Source organism: Lepisosteus platostomus, chromosome 6, assembly GCF_059453375.1.
Source record: "Lepisosteus platostomus isolate fLepPlt1 chromosome 6, fLepPlt1.hap1, whole genome shotgun sequence".
In the NCBI taxonomy this organism is placed as follows: domain Eukaryota; kingdom Metazoa; phylum Chordata; class Actinopteri; order Semionotiformes; family Lepisosteidae; genus Lepisosteus; species Lepisosteus platostomus.
The window spans coordinates 41,192,053-41,209,751 of NC_142616.1; the positions used below are offsets into that span (position 1 = coordinate 41,192,053).

Here is a 17,699-nt window from a genome sequence, read left to right on the forward strand (position 1 = left end):
AATTTTATCAGCACAGTTTCAAACAAATAAAAAAGCATCAGGCATCTTCAGATTCTTTATATATATAATGGCAGGCTTAGGGGAGGCAACACATCAGTACTACTTGCAGACTCCTGGAAAAATACATCAGTACTGCCTTAATTTATCACACTAGTCATTTACAATATGAAAATCTCAATGTCAAAGCCGCTGAACTACAGTACCTGCCCTTATTTCTGCTCTATATATTTAAGGATAGGCATTGCATTTGATATATGAAGATTAAAAACAGGATTTTTGACTGTAAAAGTATACATTTGAAAAGCACCTAATGTCAGGTTTTTGTGACCTCTGTGTAGAGACAAGTCCAGAACTGAAACTGTTCTTATTCCCCTTACTGAAATAATGGAGTGCTTACTTGGAGAAATCAAAACCTTTCTTTTAAATTAGCACCACTGGATATTTTAGTGACGATTCTCCCTCTTAATGGGGTAGTTCATTCTGGGGATTTGAAATACTGCTGAATTCAATGGAGTGGATTATTTTCTGTCACGTGCAATGAGCTTTAAAGTACTGCTTTTAATGTATATTTTAACAACACTATTAAAATTATTAATAACATCTGTATTACAGGTATTAGATTTCAAAACATTACTTTAAAAATGAGTAGAAAACGTTTTGCAGTCTGCGGATGATTTCATAGTCTGGTGTCAATAAACACCAATAAATAGGGAGTGCTTTTCCGTGCCAAGCTTAACATCTGTTTATCCTGAATGGGTGCGTCAGAACTCAGCAGAGAAGTGAAGGAGACTATGCATGACATTCATAGGCTTACCTTTCATCACAGCCCTGACTGTGTGCTTAAAAAAACTCTCTAGAGTTGTGAAGTATACACCTCTACATGAAAAACTCTTTATGCAAGTCCTTATTGTGTTCAGACTCTTAATTTAAACTTTTTTTATGTAGCTCAGTAAAGCAGTTTTCTTTTACTTTCAGTACGTTTGTTGAATCTGTAAAATATAGGTATCTGTTGCATAGTACATTAGATACAACGTAACCATTTTCAAAGCTTCTGATTAGAATTGTGACAACAATGTGTTCATTTTCGGCCTCATAAATCTATTTATTTTAGAGGTGTTTTATAGCATTGTGGCATTAAGACACCACTACAATAAAGCAAATAAGTGATACTTGGAAAATATTGACTTCTTGTTTTTAAAAAATAAATTGTGATCACTAAATGTGTAGATTGCTGTTGGTAATGGTGTTTAAAATGTTCTTTACTGTCCTATGAGTGTTGTGTTTTACTGTTGGTTTATTAGCTGGTTTCTATGTGGATTCCAGTCATCTTTGCTTAAAGATACCACTGAAGGGTTAATGTTAAGACATACAGTACGGAATTTATGTATTCTGTACTGTGTATGTGGGTATACTTTTAATCTCTTGTAAAATTTTATTGTAAGTATGACACTGAAGGCTGTTTTCTTTAGACAGATTAAAGACTCTAGTGACCTCAAAATGGTTGCACGTGTTAATTTAAAGGTGGACAAAGTTAATGGATTGCAATATGCAAAGGAAATAAAGCTGTAAGCTGGTTTACAAAGACATTGCAACATAAATTGTGGCCCTCTTTCCCATCTGTGTCACATTTTCTGACTTCTTGACCTGGATTCTAAATTAATTTCACGCGTCACTTTATTTTCCATTTGGAAGTGAACAGGGTCACATTTTAATAAGCAAGAAGGTGCTACCTTATTATAGAACTTAAACCAAAATACCAAGATGATAGTTTAGGTAAATTGTGACTCCATATGCATCTGAAAGATGAGAGTTGTCGTCTTTCGGAAAGGAAAGTGCGGAATCTCCCAGTTTATAGGAGCCTATTCTGAAATAAGTATTTTGCTGTTCTTGAACATTTGTAATGAATGTCTTTTTAAACTGAGGACACTATCAATGTCACATTCATGAGACATTTACTACTGTGCTAATTTTGCACCTGTTTGGTTTAGTTTGAATTCCCATTGACAATTTAAATGTTGATTTTGTAACCCTATGGTATTCTGCTTTTTTAATTAAAACACAGTAAACATAATGTAGCTTTGTGGGAAATGTAATTATGGACTGCAAAATGTTGCTGTTGATGCAACAAGTCAGGCTGTTATTGTTTGTCTATTTAGTGCTGTTCCTGGTGGTTCCTTCATGTTTTGCAGTGTGAGTGAGGATCATTCAACATGAAGTTTCCTTAAACATTTGACATAAGTGGTTTAATAACTTCAGATTCTATAAACATAAAATACTAGAGTGCCAAAACATTCAATTAAAAAATGGTACAAAAGAGTCTTGAGGCTTTTCTCAACATCTTATTTGATTCTTTAAAAATCTGATTGTGCTACTTTCATTATGGCTGGAAGCTTTAGAGTCTGCGGTTGAATATGTCAGCAGTTAATAACCATAAATGAAGCACTGTAAAAGACATGGAAGGTATTCTAAAAAAATCTTAATCTATTTTTTAACCGTGTAAGGCAAAATCATTTCAACATAAAGCAGACTGACTAGAGGTTTCTTATAGAATAAACAGTAGTGTGGTCAAATGTTATCTGTTATCTAAACCTGGAACTTGTCAGAGAAGTAGGACAATTCTCCTATGCACTTATTCTAGTACTTCTTGTCACCATTTCAGTATTTCATTGTAAAGGTTTTTGGAGAGTTGACAAAAAAATCATCAGTCTTGAGTTGTGCTGTAAAGGAAAGAAATAGAAAAAACTAAATATATTTACCCCAGTATTCAGAATGTTCCACTTGAAGGTAGCAGGTTTGGTAAAATTGATTATTTTACCTTCAACTGGCATGGGGATACAGGTTTTTTATTTAGGTTTATACTACTGATGTACTCAATGTCTATATTTAGACTGAGACTTAATTCTCTTTGAGAAGTTCAGGTTATGATTTCATGTCTCTGATACTCATACAAGGTTTAACAGGCACTTCATGATGTCATCTTGTTTGGTTATGTTTTCTTCACTAAAACCAGTTTAAAGAGGGACAAGCCCAAAGTAAGTTTTAATTAAAAGTAGGAATTACTGGTTAAGGAAAGCAGCAAACTGCTCTGTTTAGGACCTCCACAATGGACCTCACACTTGATGCAGAGCAGAAGCAAAGTTTAACAATTTAGTGTTGCAATGTTATCAATAGATGTAGAGACAGACATATTCGCACATTCGGAATCCATTCCAAAGACCCAACAAAACATGGAAATAGTTATTATTAGTGGTCTTCTGTTGATCTTTGAGTAGTCTTAAGACTACTTTGAAAGGTTTGTGGAGTAGAGAGCTTGAGATGGTGATAAGCAGTTGCTTTTATAACATTTCGTATAGCGTCCTTGCTAAACAAAGACCTGGTGCATTTCTTTTTTCCTGGAGATGTTATGAAGTTTAATAATTCTGTATGCCATACCATGGAATGTACTTTGCAGGACTGATCAAGTTTTCCATCTCTGTCATGCTCAGATGAAGACTGGTTACCTTCACTGACCTCTTCTTAATGAAGCTTAGTTGTTGTCTTTCTTTTTTTAACATAGTTGAAGGGCAGGTCTTTGCAGCAAGCTATCTACAGCTGTGGTTTAAACACAATCTTTCATATTGCATCACTGCATCATAACCTGATGAGAATTAGCAAGGAAATCTCTCCCACAAGGCAGGAGAGCACATTTCAGTGGAGCAGTATTCCCCTCCAGGGTGCTCATCTAAAATAGGGTGCTCAACAAGAGTGGGCAGTTAGCTGTGACTCCAGGTCCTAATGTATATAATAGGGTTGTGAGGGTCCTAGACTTTTCTAGAGTCAAGTAAAATCATCTGTTGAGAAATACAGATGAGGAGAGAGTGAGTAGAGCAGTCTCCAATGAATTGCAGTATTTTCTGAGAAAACTACAGTAATCTGTTTTTCTTTAATTTCACTCAAGATCCGCCTGTGCATCAAGAGCACATCAATATTGTTCCGTAATAGGTGAACCGTTCTTTCAAAACCTCTTGAATGTGAATAATTTAAAAATTATTATTTTCAGAAACATGTACTACTGTATATACAGTATCTATGCTTTTAAGTCTCTGAACAGTTATGCTTAACTATATACAGTACTTAGACTAAGTATATTTTTACTTTTCCATTAACTTGATTATGATGATTGTGAAAGATAACCTTCACTGTTTTACATGCTCTTTGAAGTTGAAAAAGTATTTTCTTTTTCTTAATTCTGTTTTGCTCATAAGAAGTGAAATGTTTTTCTTCATTTTACACTGAGATATAATGTCAGGCCCATTTTTTTAAAATAAGGTAAAAGATGTCATATGGTATGTTAATTACAATTTGGAAAGTAGTCTTTCTTGCAACATTGCTTTCTAAGCAGCAGGATTTCAGTTTCTCATCTTTTTAAGCTTTCAATGTTTTTCTTCCAGCGAAAACTTGATACTTTTCTCTTAAAATGCTCATTATGTGCAATTAATATTATATCTGTAGAAAGACTCACTTGGAAAAAAATTGCTAGATTTTCTGTGCTTTCATCCTTGGAGAAGTAACTACAGTGTATTGTTATGCCTTCTTGAAGCTTTGGAACAATTGTGAAAAACTCACCAGGGTTGCACTTAATTTAAAGGAAGAAGTGAAGATTTGACATTAGTAGTATGTTAACAATGTGAGATGAAAGCCATTCATTTTACTTATTTAATGTACTGTACATTATCCATCAGTCCTTTTTTATCACAAAGCTACTTAATGATGCTGTAGTTCCTGTCATCCCAGAGCCTAACCTAGCAGACACGGGGCACAAAAGGGAGACATACTTTGGTTGGGATGCTGGTTTTTCATAGGGCATGCTTGCAGGCAGATGGATATTTTAGAGACTCCAATTAACTTAGTCTGCAAGTCAATAGAATGTCGTAAGACACCAGATCACCTAGAGAAGATCTGCAAAAACACAGAGTAATATCCATTATGTTATATAAAATGATTTACAGGTGAGACTTAAGTAACTGAGATACTGACAGAGCCCATTGCAATAAGGTAAGCATGTTCTACAGTGTTGACCATGTTAAAGCACCCAATCTGTGTCAGGAAATTGTGTAGTTTTAAAAGATTCAGTTTTAATTCTGCATTTTGAGACATTATTGTAGTGTGTGAAGAAACACCAAAAAGTAATATTTTTAAGCACACTACAAACTTTGAAAGAGCACTTAAGACAGAGAATGTTTTGTTTAATCCAGTGTCTGACATAAAAGAATGTTTTGACAGTGCTAGCTTGGCAAAAGAAAGCAAATGAATTTAAAAATAAAAAAACTAAAATAGTTGAAATGACTTTGAATAGTTGTCACATTTTTCAGTTGTCAGTAGGTTTTTGAATATCACATATTTCAAATGCTTAAATAAACATTTTCTTTTTAGCTGCCATTTTCTGTATGTAATTTATCTACTGCATACAAAGCATTTTCTTAGCTTGGTACATTTTAAACGGCAGACTGATTTGGAAATGTTGAGCTCATTCCTATTGAGACTTGAATAAGGAAAGCGTCTCTGATAATTAAGAAAGTCTCTAACTGACAGTGGAAATGAGACATTTTCTCAGAATATAGCAAAATATGCACAAAATAGTGTCTTTGATATTTTAGTATATAGAAAGCACCAGGTATATAGGTGTATAGTTTTATATATTTTCTATAGACTGTATATTTTCCTGTATAGTCTTTGTTTACTTATAGATTACAAGAAGCTACTAGCTTCTCAAGCAAGCTTTCACTGTGGTCAAAAGTAGCTAAAGGTAAGGAGCTTCTTGCAAATTTATTTTAGAAAGGAATGGAGGCTTCTTTTTCCCCCCATACACAGTTTGGGTAAACACCCAAAAGAATTAGACATTAGCTAAATAAAGTAACAATATATCAGCACTGCACATATGGAGAAGTAGCTCGCATTTCATGAACAGTTCAGTTAAAACTAAAAGGCTGTTTGGAACCATCTAGCCAATTTGGTAGTTGATAAGTTATTACCAAGAATTGTGAGTCATAACTAGAGTCCCATATACTGTAACTTGTTTGTAGTTAAAATGGGACAGTAACAGTTAAAGCAGACAAAAAGTTACTTTTCATCACACTTTGGCTTGAACTGCATTAAAGCTCTGAGCCGCCTGCCAATTACGCCGTATGGAAGCTCTTGGTTTGCCAGAGGCTTTTTGCATCTACTCGCCGGAAACCCTCCATCAAACACTTGATTTGTAATTTGAGAACTGTGGGAAGGTTGAAGTTTTGATTTAATCTAAGCCTTAGTTAGGATTGTCAAGTATTGTAGTGTACTGAATGTTCTAGTTTACTTTATTTCTGATCTTAAAACTTGCTGTAGGATAAATATATTTCTATATAAAAACGTCTTAAGAACATTTTAACTTCTTTTTAAAATTAGAAAATAATTTAAAAGCTTTACTGAATGGTCTATCCATACATACTTAAAAATAATATCCATTGAAAACGTATTTTGTGTGTTACATTTGGTAATCACAACACTATTGTTGTGTGAAAATATAGCCGTTGGCATGTTGGATTTATGTTTGATTATGTAAATTAAATTTAATCTTTCTTGGCTGTGTTTAGGATTCTAAGGTTCCAGAAATGTCATACAAAGTTGGATGAAAGGAAAGATTAGGTGAGAGATGTATTAAATTCTGGAAGGTTCCATAGGGTTGCCAAGCAACAAGCCCGGATTCCCATCTTAGTTTTTGGAGCTACTTTCTAGGCTTTCAAGGCTTTCAAGTTACCTGGAATATTGGGAGAGGTTCACTACAGCTCAGATTTGTTTATGATATACTTTTCTTTGCAGGTTTGTTATAGTATATATTTCACTGCCCTGCATTTGAAATCAAGTTTTTGACTTTTTAGTTCATATAGCATTGCATTATTCATTTGTTCATTGTAGATATTCTTAATGCTAATGCAGTTTCGTACAGTAGATGTTGCCGCCAGTTGGTTTAGCACTTACAGTAGTTCATCTTTACGTTGCAGAAGTTATTTGATATACTTAATATCCATTATGATCTGAAAGCTACTCAGTTTTTGATTTCCTTTGTTTTTGTAAGTTGTTTCCTTTAAATATTTTCATAAGAATATGGTACACAACTGTGGACACAAGAGGGGGCCCAAATACTGATACTGTATGTTAATATAAAAAATGATTCAGGTGCCAATTCTACTTGTTTGTAGATGTATGTATAATATAAACCTGAAATCTAAAAGACTTTAATTTCAGATAAAAAATATTCAGTCTCAGTTACTCTTTTTGATGCTCAACTACCTTGTTGTATGTGCAATTGTCCTTAAGTTTGAAAACATATTTGCACCACCTCAGAGCCTAGAGTATAAACAACCCAAACAATTTAATACTTCAGAGATGTGCCTTAAACCAAGCCAGAGGTTGTAACTTTGATCTTATTTGGTCTTTTTCTTAAAACATTGCATCACTTGCATTAGAAGTGTTTGGTAATGGTTAAATGTGTTTTTTAAGAAATTAATAAAATCTTTTTTGCCTGGTAGGTGTTTGTCGGATAATTTTGTTACTATCTAATATATACTGAATAAATTGCAGACTGGGACCAATATGTGTTTTAGGGACATTATACGTACACAAAAAGTGCAAAAGATTAATGTATGTCATTACAAACCTGGTATTTACAGAATTTAGGCAATTCAAATTCAATAATATAGTTACTGTAGCTAAATAGTTAATTTCTGTTTGGATGGCAAGTAACAGTTGTTAAAGTTGAATGGGTTTTTCACATTTTTAGCACATTTATGAGGTGCTTTGGTAGTTTTGTTCAAAATGAAAATGTGTGTTATTTTAGCCTTTCAAAGTAGGGCATTTTTTATGCTGATTCCAGGTCATGACAATCCTTTTAGATAAAAATCTTTATAATTATATTTTCACAATATTATAAATGTTCTTACTTGAGTGTTCTGTACTTTGTATACATTGTAATAGGTCAACCCTCAATATCAATTCTTTACTGTTAACTTTATATTGTTATATTTGTTAGCTTTTGTGTTGTGTCCCCACATTGCCTGGTACTGTACATTTAAATGATCTGATGGCAAACACCTTTTACGGTCTTTTTCTTTAAACTTGATGTTTCCCATTTTTATGTATACTTGTTCTTCTTAAAAAATCAGCATTTCAGGCAGAAGAAAGAAAGATATACAGTATATAAAATGAGAATAGAAAAAAAAATGTTCAGTTCAGTTTGTCATATTCATGAGTGCAATGGAATGCTTATTTGCATGTATGCTTCCGATGCATATACTGTACCATGTTTGTGTATCATTATTACCGGTTCCTTTTAACACCTCTTCCAGCAGCAACCTTAGCTTCCCAAGGAGGTCTCCCATGCAGGTACTGGCCAACCTCACACCTGGCAACCTCAGTGGCTTGCCAGTTGTGAGTTTTAGGTTGATATAGCTGCTGGCAAGACACCTGAATGATTGAAATATTCATGTAATGCATTGCCCTTTTCACGTTCATCTTCTTAGTTTTGTCATTGCTGAGACACCTTCTTTTGTCCTTTACTGTTCTTTTCCTGTTGTAATCCTTTGACTTTTTTAATTTTCCATTGCAGTATTTCTCTTGGCTTTTCTGTCATCCGTTTTTTCTTTATGATGTTAGTTACATTCTTTTTCTTATACAGGATTGCAATTTTTTTTTTCTTTTTATTAATGGCTATTAACCTCTTAGTGGTTTGTTAACCTGTTTGGCATATTGAGTTCTCGACTTTCATTTACTTTCTCAAGTAATTACTATGTTCTTAAAGCACTATCTTTAAAATGTTGTAATCCATTTTTACTGATAGTCTCCATTACTGCTACTTTTAAACTCTCATTGTTTCACTGTGTGCTTTCTTGAAATATTAAACCTGTGCCTTGGACTTGGCTTGTATGGTTCCGGAATATAATTCAAAGCATACCAAATAATGTTTTGTAAAGGTTCTGTCATCGCACTTTTTTCCTTGCCTTTTCTTGATTGTTTGAAGAGACTAGATCAATATAGGTATTCCCACAGGCTTGTGCTTTGATAGAGTAAGAAGCTGTTGTTAGCTTTGCCATTTCTTTACAGTAATAGCTAAATGATAACAATTAAGAAGCCTCATAGACCCAATTACTGTTCTGAAGCACCTCAGTGATTGTGGTGCAAACTTAACACATGTGAATGGGTAATAACTGCCATAATATTGTTAAAGAGACATGTTTTCTGATTAGGTTTTCCAATTCTGTTTCTTGTTTTGCAGTGGAAGATCACATAGATTAAGATTTTTACAGAAATGGGGGACAACTTTGAGTTTAATTTGTATGTCCCCTTGGTAATGATACTGCATATTGCATAGTATTATCTTTAGATTTATGGTGTTCTGGCATCTCTTTTGTCAGTGGAGAAGGATCACCGTGGTTCTTGTGCCATACATTATTGAGGCTTGTGTTTTAGTTAATTGTGGATGTGTCAGGTGTTGATGGGGCAGCACATGGGATAACTGCGTAAGCTGTGTAACCACATGACCATGGGTTCATCTTTCAGACTGCTCAAAAACATGTTTTTAAACCTATTGCAGCCAAAATAAAAAAAATCGAATTCTACCCCCATCTTGAATATAGGGTGGTAATTCTAAAATATTTCTGTAAACTGGTAACTGATTAATCAATTGCTGGCATTTTGTTTGTCTACCATTAGATGTGTTCATTACTCCAGAATTAATCATCAATCAATAAAGTGCCTTTTGCAGACTGATTGGAGCATGTCTTTGCTGCAGTGCTTCTGGGAAGAATGAGGCTTCTTTTACTTCTGTAGTGAGTCACGTTAAAAATACTTACTTAATAGATAAAGTCTACAACAATAATATACTGTAAATTACTATGATATTTTTATAGGTTACTATAATGAAAGGTGGTTTGGTTGTCAGTAGAACATAATAAGGAATATTGCTTCTGTAGACCTGCTGGGCTCCATTGTCCACTGGCAGTTATAGAACATAAGAAGTATTTTCATGAAACACAGGGAAATATGTTACATTTGATTATTTATGTAAGTAATGTACTGTGGCAGAGTCAGTAGGGTCATTTCTGTTTCTTTCATGTTACATTGTTAAATAGGGAGGTTTAGTACTAGAAGAAGCACATTGATTTTATTTCCTGAGGGTAAAGCAGTAGGAAATGTAACAAGAAGCTTTTACTGAGGAAAACTTTGTTTTTCATTAATCTTAGCATCTCTGTTGCTAAGCATCAGCTGCACATTAGTATTGTTAACAAAGTTTTAAAAATGTGCTGATTGATTCTACTTGTTTTCTCCTGTCTTCTGTGATCTGTGTCACGAGCTATCAACCACAAAATTCCAAAGCAGTATACTGGTAATCATTCATTCATTTTCTAACCACTTTATCCAGTACACAGTTGCAAGGGAGCAAACAATGGATAAACCCTGGATGGGATGCCAGTCCATCGCAGGGCACACACAGGCACAAGCACTCACAAACACATGCACACTCATACCAGGGCCAAATTTGCCAGACGCCACTTAACATATCTGTGTTTTTAGAGGGTGGGAGGAAACCCCCACAAACACGCAGAGAACATACAAATTCCACACAGGTGGCAATCCAACTCCAGAATTGAACCCAGGTCCCTAGCACTGCAAGGCAGCAATGCTAACCACTGTGCCACCTTCTCTGCCTACTGATAACCAAAGTTTTTATAGAATTTTTAATATGCTATGTTTATTTCAAAGCATAGCAGGTGCGGTTATAATGCCACTTTCTGTTTCTAGTTAAATGCATCTATAGCATTTGATCATGATCAGAAATGGCAGCTTAAACATTGCAGATTAAATTAACTTTCATGTTAAAAGGCTGATCACAACTAAATGATGTGCGTCTAGTGACAGTGTAAACACTTTTCGAATTAACCAGTGGATTATGTACCAATTGCATTGTGGTCCTGTGATGGGAGTTGCTTTGATGAGGGAGTGCAGTAAGGCATATTACATTAGTTAACTATAAACAAATAACTGTTGTCTCTAAACTTAGTTTGTGCTTCGTCTTCTTTGAGTAACACAGTATATACTTTAACTACAGTACATGGGTGTCGGAATTCTGTACTACTGAATTAACACAAGCCAAGACCCGAGCATGACTGAATGTTAAGGTAGTGTCAATGAAAGAATGCTCATCCTGATCAAGTGTACGGGAACAGAAACAACAGTGTAGATACTCCTAATGTTGGAACTTTTTTAGTTATTTTTTGTTTCTGTTGAATTGACCTGTAAATTCACATTTGTGCCATATTTCCTTTAATTTCACAGATAACCTGCTGATAGATTATCAGTTCACCTTCAGTCTTCTTCAAGAGGATGATCACCACTACACTGCTATCAACTTCATGGCCACTCCCGAACAGGTACAGAAGCCACCACTCCAGAGAAATGTAAAGAAGTGATGCTTGTTACAACGAGACAACACTCGTCACCTTCACCGAAAACCTGTTTTATTCAAGATTAATGAACTCAGGAGTAAATGCTTTTTGGAATAATATGTTTTATCAAAAGCTGAAAGAAGCGTCTGTTGGCCGTTGAGGCTTGGAATATTGGAAGGACTGTGGAATTTGACAGCTTTGAACTTTTGCCAGTTTACATACTGTTCATACAGTACATCTTCATGGAATACACGTCCATAAGAAAAGTTGCACCTAAATTAAAAGATTTTCTTTTAACTATGAAATAATTGCACAAAGCCATTGCAGTCTGTTATGAATATTTCATATTTTATTAACCTAATAAGGTAACCTAACCTAATTTTTTCTGCTGATCTTAATTACAAGGAGCTTGTCCTCTTTTGTTATCTACTTCATGCAATCAACAAAATAATATAATGGGAAGATCATTAAATGTTAGTAAGACTTATTATAAAAATCAGTACAATAATTATGGTCATAACACTTTATGACCAACATAGTGAACTATGTATTTCTAATTAATTTCTAGCAGTTTTTCATTATTCAATATATTTCGATATACTGCTGTGTGGGATGATTGGAGCATTTTGAAAGAGAGAACTAAATGATCTGCTAAACTAAATTATCTCTGTCATTCTATGGTTTTCCAATAGATGCACAAGACCACAATGGGAAGTGCATGTTTTAAATAGGACTGGTTAATTAGATCATACGTTTTCCTCCAACATTTTACACAATTAGCTGTTTGCGTAGATTGGCACCATTCAAAGCTTTTTTGTTGGGGTGCAGTCCACATACACAAAAAAAAAGTTAAGTAATTGATAATGGAAAGCAATACATTCAAGTGCAAGTTGTGCTACTCAAGGAATGCAAAAACCAATAAAGATAAATCAAGAACAGGTGTTGAGTCACTGAAGAATATACTGTGAGGGAATCGAATTACAGTCATGTGGAATAATTTTTGCTTGTTTGAAATAATCTTATTTAGAATAATATTTCATATATTCTTAAATTATGAATTTAAAATGCTTATTCATTGATATTTTTTTTCATTCATAGACCAACAAGAACCTTGACATGTCAATTAATGCATCAAATAACTTCAACCTGAACATCACATGGTCTGTTGGTTCAACAGGTAAGATCCTTCTGTCCTCTCCTTGCACATTAACTTTTACCGCCTCCATCGATTTTCTGCAAGGTGGAGATCTGAGGACTATCATGGCAAAATCAAGGTGATGGAAGTCTTCCTTATGCTCCTCAGGACACTCACAACAATGGGAGCTGGTGAACCACTCAGCAGCAGTCAGAATCTGTTGTTTTGTACACTTTAGTTATTTGTGACCATCAGTGCAAAATTTAATATCTTTTCTCTAGACAACAAATTAAAACTACTTTTCAGAACACAATGGTTGATACTGTATGTATAAAAGTAAAAAAAAAGCTTATTGTATTTTACCGTTAGGATTACACATTTCTATCCTGAGCATCCATACCTTAGTGCTTATTGTTGCAGTGGCAAGATCGGTAAAGATTAATCATTGCACAGAACAGGAGCACAAAATAATACATTGTTGCTTTGTGCTAGCAATAATTCGTTTCTCCATGAAGCTTCCCTTTTGTCTTAGATTGGTCTATTCTGTGCACAAAAGTTCACGCCTAAACTTATTCAGCTAGTTTATTTGTTTGGACAAGCCTTCAATCTTCCTAATCATGGTCGAGTACAAATGTGTGAGAGAAATGCTTTTTTTATCATGAGACCCATGCTGCATATTAAAACTCTAGCAACTTAAATGGACATCACTTTAATGGATTTTCATTCCTTATATTGTTTTTAACTGATAACATCATTCTGAAACTGTTTAATCTTAACCTTTTTGTGATATGTTTTCTTGATTCTTTTGTTATGGTTTTTGAGTAATTAAAACTGTTTTGTGTCACCTCAAAGAACCAAGTCATTAATTTAGCAAAATTATACAATAGCTTCATTAATATTTAATTTTTTTCCTGTTTCTTTAAATGTCCCCCCTTAAGAATATCACTCATAATAAAAGCATGAGCTTCAATTTTGAATTCCAGGACTAAATTCTGAAATGTTGTGATTTCAATTAAGATAAATTAACATGTGAGGCAGCTGTTGAGGCTGAGATTTTAATGTCTTTGTTTCAGAGATGGTATTCGGAATTACATTTTTTGAGATGCCTGGTAACATTAAAATGTTTTTTCTTGTTCTGATAAATAGGGCAAGGTAATCTTTTCTTACACAGGTTTCTGAAGTCTGTGCACTCCATTTTTTCTTCCATTTTATGAATTAGAAATGATTTTCCCTTCAAAATATTTGAAACCGCTACAACATTGTAAAATGACAAATCACCCTAAAATAAGAGCTATTTCTTTTAGATGAAAGATCTCATTTTCTTAATAAAATATACCATTATGCTATGTTATAGCAAATAGGATATGTGAAAAACAAAGTAATTCACCTCATGTGATTTCAATAATAAAAATGTGAGTGTTCTAAATTAAATGCAGAGTCACTAGTGGATAGTAAACACATATTGCTATCTTTCATATTGTTAGGGTTAGAAAGATTGCTTGGACTTAATTTACTCCAGAAGCTTTAAAGCAGCAGCAGCACTTAAAACAGAACCAAGCTGTGTATGAAAAACAAAAAACAAACATACTTCTGTTGTTAATTCCCATGGTCAATGAAATTCAGAACTTGGAAAGTAATAAAAACATGTCCATTTCATAGAAAGCTCCTTTATATTCTGTGAAAAGGGATTCATTTCCATCTAGTTTTGCTGTTGGAATACTCAGGCAGTATTCAAAAGCCCACAACTCCTCTGCCAGGCTTGACGTTGTCCATGTTAGCTGTGCAATCCTTTCTTCTCTTCCAACAGCCTGCCACTCACATATACTTTGAGATGGAATCTGTGTTAACTTCAGAACCTCCTTATGTTCTATTATTTACATCCTTCTGCACCACTGATTTAAAAATAGCAGCCTGTCTTAGTAACGATGAAATCTATCACTGTTTTTGTAGCTGGGACAATATCAGGAGAGGAAGTCCCAATAGTCTCGAAGTCAAACATAAAGGACTACAGAGACAGCTTCTCTTGTGAAAAATTCAGCTTCCGCAGCAATCCAAACATCACCTTTTATGTGTACGTCAGCAATTTCTCATGGCCAATCAAAATCCAGGTAAATACTTTTTTTTTTACTTCTACTTTTATAGCTATATTAAGCCCCTGCATTTCAAAGTTTAGGAATTGAAATAATCCATCAACATTGAGTGTCATGAAGATATGCAGTCTGAGCTGGTCCAGCGTGACCAAGAGGTGTTTTTGCAGTGCAAAGAAGCCACACCCTGCTTTTGAAAGGCCTGAATGACAAAAAGTACAAAGTTAGGAAATGAGAAGGCCTTGGATTCCGCTGTGGTTAACCAGTAATGTCAAACTGAGTTACACCAATGTTAGCTTTGGGTATGCTGAGGGGCTTTCACTCTTTTGGTTTGGCTCCCTGGGTCAAATTCTCACTAGTGTGAAACTCCATGCTTGTGCTGAAGGATCTGGGTCTAACAGGATCCTGCTTCATCCTGGACCAAAATGTGTGCGAATGGATTATGTGACAAATAATCATGCCATATTTAAAGTTTATCTTCCAAAACATTACTTGTGTGCTGTGTGTGTTTAGTTTGTTTCCAATTAGAATAAAATAAGTAGACATCCAAATTGTTGCAGGACTGGCTTCGGGGGGATTCAGAAATGTCTGTTTATATTGTCATTGATTGGGTCCAAAGAGATTTTAGTAGAAGCATCTGCAGCATGCATCCTCTAAAACTTTTTAGGGAGGACTATAGGATTTTCGAGGGTGATGCATGCTACTTCATGCTACTGATTATCTTTTAATCAGCTATCTGAAAATGTTCATCTTACTTGCATGACACCAGATTATGGTCTACTAAGGAACTAGTCTAGGTAGAGCAGTTACTTTAGACTGGTCATTTGGAATCAACATCTGTAACTTGTCTGCATTTTTCAATAGAAGGCAAATAATCCAAGACAAGGGAATAGTTATTGACCAGCCTGGACCTAATGCACACTGACAGCCATGCTATACACCAGCTGTTGAGTTATGCTACCAGAAGAAATTCCTCCAACAGAGATGTGGGTTCTTGATTATAGGCCTGAACAACACACTTCCAGTTGCTTTTTTGTGACCCAGTGGGAATTATAGCTGATAAGGAAGCCAACATAACATTTCTGCAATTGCAAAATTGGCATGGATATACACTATTGATTCAGTATGTGAGCTTTTTGGCAGTAGTTAAGTGTTTGATTTGTTTTTTTCTTGTGTCATACTTGAATATAATCTAAAGCTCAGATCAAAATGTAGGCCTTTTCTCTTCCTTCGATCAGACAAAAGTATACTTTGTTCTAATTAAACTCATGACTGAGAGTTCAATCCAAATTGAGGCTTTTATCAGAGATGGCAAAGAGCAGTTACATCAGCATTTTAATATGTATTCAAGCATCCACAAATTGTGTTAATTAAAATTCATTTAGAAGTGTTTTAAAAGTTAACACCTTCACCATGTCTGGAGCTTATGTCTTAAAAGAAATTAATGGAATTACATGCCTGTTCAGCACCTCCGAGATTTTCACCTAAATTTGAAATAGTTATTGCAGCAATATTTATCATGATGTTCTTTTTATGAAAATAAAATCTGTCAAGCAATGAAGAACAGATGCAGCCTATAACCAAATACAAGAGGATTTTTTAGTTACAGGCAAGGACTCGTTCTTTGCGTGACCTAAACAAAAGGTTTGCCGCCTAATGTTTGGTTAGCAAGGGATCTTGTTGTATACAGTACAAGGACTGGTCCCTAATGTTGTCATTCAGAATCTGCTTGTAAGTTTTCATCCACCTCCTGTTTGCTGAAGGAGAATATAAGAATGCACTGTCAGTTTAGATATGCATATTTCCACTGTTCAGTATGTTAAACGTGTGTTTATTGATGGGAGTTGTTGAGATTTTCTTCATGTGTTCTTCATGACATTCCTAAAAAACTGCATTCTAGACACAATCAATTGTCATGCTAAAAACCTCCTTTCAATTTTGAGGGTTGATTTCTCTGTATTCTTAAAGACATTGTGCTCATCTCTCTGTCCATAATTGTGCCTCAATGTTCTAATGTTCAGTTACTAGTCCTGCAGATTTTCTGGTGTTTGCCAATGCTTACGTTGTCTTTAATCACATACTCTTTCAGTATTCTGTTGGTTTGCCCTTTCTAGAGAACTGTGTGTTTTGTGATAATTGTGTACATTCTTCTATTGCACCTGTGGGATAGGGTTTATCCAAATATTGATGTCAAGGACCTAATAAGGAGTGGGGCCACCCTTTGCCTTCAGAACAGCTTCAATTCTCCTTGGAATTTTGTCATACGAGTCCTGAACTGTGTGGAGTAGGATAGCGCACCATTCTTCAAAAAGAAAAGCCTCCAGTTCTTTGAGGGATGAAGGAGGTGGAAATCTACTTCGCATTCTATGCTCCAGCACGTCCCATAAATGTTCAATGATGTTTAGATCTGGTGATTGAGGAGGCCATGGAAGGTGTATGACTTCATCCTGGTGTTCATGAAACCACTCTTGAATTTGTTTAGCATTCTAGGGGCATTATGATCCTAGAATATGGGAACATCATGAGGGAACAGTGTTTGCTCCATAGGGTGCACCTGGTCCTGTAAAACGGCCTCATAATCGTTATACGACCATACAGAGCAGTCATCGAACCTAATGGACTCCCACGAGATGGCTGCCCATACCATTACAGATCCCCTACCATGTTTAATAGTTGGCAACAGACATTATGGGTTGAAGGCATCCTTTGGCTTTTTCCAAACGTAAACCCATCCATATGTAGGAAGTAGGGTGAAAGAAGACTCGTCAGACCTTATTACTTTTTTCCATTGCTCAGGGGTCCAGGTTTTGTGCTCCTTACACTTGGTTATGTGTCTTTGTGCTTTGGCCTTGGATTTAAGCACTTTCCGAATGGCAGCCCTGGCATAAATTCCAGCTTTTGAAGTATAGTTTTTGTTATGACCGGGTCACAGAGGTGCTGATTCAATTCTGTGGTAATGTTTGAGGCTTTACATTTGTGACATTTAGCAACTATCCTGTGAAGTGTCCATCTATCCCTGTC

The 17,699-nt window shown here is 35.0% G+C and overlaps 1 protein-coding gene across 2 annotated transcripts in view; it reads left to right on the forward strand.

Moving 5' to 3' along the window:
- Window positions 1-17,699, forward strand: part of LOC148661720 (attractin-like protein 1) — a 429,208-nt gene that overhangs the window by 191,165 nt on the left and 220,344 nt on the right. For both annotated transcript variants that reach the window (XM_088635864.1, XM_088635865.1), the window contains exons 22-24: window positions 11,347-11,441; window positions 12,555-12,633; window positions 14,542-14,699. In XM_088635864.1, the coding sequence (XP_088491990.1) occupies window positions 11,347-11,441; window positions 12,555-12,633; window positions 14,542-14,699 (332 nt within the window). The remainder of the gene's footprint in view (window positions 1-11,346; window positions 11,442-12,554; window positions 12,634-14,541; window positions 14,700-17,699) is intronic.